Source organism: Talpa europaea (genome assembly GCF_964194135.1).
Source record: "Talpa europaea genome assembly, chromosome: 12".
Lineage (NCBI taxonomy): Eukaryota > Metazoa > Chordata > Mammalia > Eulipotyphla > Talpidae > Talpa > Talpa europaea.
The window spans coordinates 46,001,826-46,003,555 of NC_140079.1; the positions used below are offsets into that span (position 1 = coordinate 46,001,826).

At 46.1% G+C, this 1,730-nt stretch overlaps 1 protein-coding gene across 1 annotated transcript; it reads right to left on the reverse strand.

The window, feature by feature from the left end:
• Positions 1-544: 544 nt before the first annotated feature.
• LOC311180779 (olfactory receptor 1f45-like) lies at positions 545-1,492 on the reverse strand (the record flags this gene model as incomplete). Its single annotated transcript, XM_084248732.1, has 1 exon — positions 545-1,492. One exon carries the CDS (start codon positions 1,490-1,492, stop codon positions 545-547), a length of 948 nt encoding a protein of 315 aa, XP_084104858.1.
• Positions 1,493-1,730: the final 238 nt, after the last annotated feature.

The following is a 1,730-nucleotide window of genomic DNA, read 5'->3' on the forward strand; positions in this document are numbered from 1 at the left end:
TTCACCAGGGACAGAGTGGGGAACAGAACAGGCGAGTTGACTGAAATACACTGTTGAGAGGAGCAGTGGGTGTGTCAGGAGAAGTCTGCTGTGCCATTTGAGTCAGCTCCCTGCCTGGGATTTGAACTCGTGCTACAGTGTCAGCAGATAGCTTCATGGTGCTGCATCTTAACCCCTTTCACCACCAGGTATCCATTTTAGACAGAACCACTAAAAAGCAAATTTTTGTCATAGACCACAAGTTTCAATGGACTATTTAACAGGACCAGGTTGCCTATAAGTTATTGGACTCTTTCCTTTTTCCCAAGGTTTTTGTATAGATTACCAGTAACTAAGAGTGACAAAGATGTAGGTAGATCTGGGAAACAAATAATGCAAATAAAATAGATACAAGAAGTCTGGGTAAAAAAAGAACAATGGATGTAGAATAAAGTAATAAATGAACTGAGAATGATATGAAGATATATTTAAGATTAGGACTATGTGGGGAAATTCAAGAAAGATGGGCCCGGTATTTGGAAACTCACATGTCCCAGTGCTGGGGTCACTGAGTAAAAGCTGGCTTCCTACTGAAGAGGGCCCCCAAGGCACCCTTCATGTCACTGTTACGTAGACTGTAGATGAAGGGGTTCATCATGGGAGTGACCACAGTGTACATTACTGCAGCAACTGTGTCTTTCTGAGCCGTGTGGGAGGATGTGGGGCTAAAATAAACCCCAATGAGTGTTCCATAGAACATGGTCACCACAGAGAGATGAGAGCCACAGGTGGAGAATGCCTTCTGCTTTCCCTTCGCAGATGGGATCTTAAGCACAGCAGAGAATATGCGTGTGTACGAGATCAAGATGCCCATGAAGGGTGTGAAAACAAATAAACTACCTATACTATATACCATTGCATTGTTGAGAAAGGTATCAGAGCAGGCCAGCTTCAGCAGAGGGCTGAGATCACAGAAAAAGTGGGGGACCTCATTGTGGGTGCAGAATGAGAGGCGGGTCAGTAATACAGTGTGGGTCAAGGCATTCATGACTGCTGCAGTCCAGGATGCTGCCACCAAGAGGATACACAACTGTGGTGTCACAGATGTGCCATAGTGCAGAGGATGACAGATGGCAGCATAGCGGTCATAGGCCATGGCAGCTAGCAGTAAGCTGTCGATGTCAGCAAACACAATGAAGAAGAATGTCTGAGTCAAACAACCAGCATAAGGGATCCCTTTGTGTCCTGAGATGTGATTGGCCAGCATCTTGGGGATGGTGGTGGAGGTGAAGCAAATGTCCACGAAGGCCAGGTTGGCCAGGAAGAAGTACATGGGGGTGTGGAGTCGGGTGTCAGTGACGATGGCCAGGATGATGAGCAGATTCCCCAGCCCCGTGACCAGGTACATGCTCAGGAAGAGTATGAAGAGCAGCTGTTGTTGCTTGGGATTGTCTGAGAGTCCCAAAAGGATGAATTCTGAGACTTGGGTGAGGTTTTCCCCTCCCATGGTCATCCTGCATCAATCAGAAATGAAAAGGTTGGTTAGCCATTGTCCTAACCAAGACCAGCCCCTCTACTGCATCTAGATTCTATCTCCTCTTTTAGCTCAGACACTCATCGATTCTGCACACTATCTCTTGCAATAGGATTTCCCACCCATATGCTGCATTATTTCCATCACTAAACATATTCATTCCCTACAGCCCACCTGCAAGATACCTCTGTATCTTGTAAACAACTCCCAATAGAAT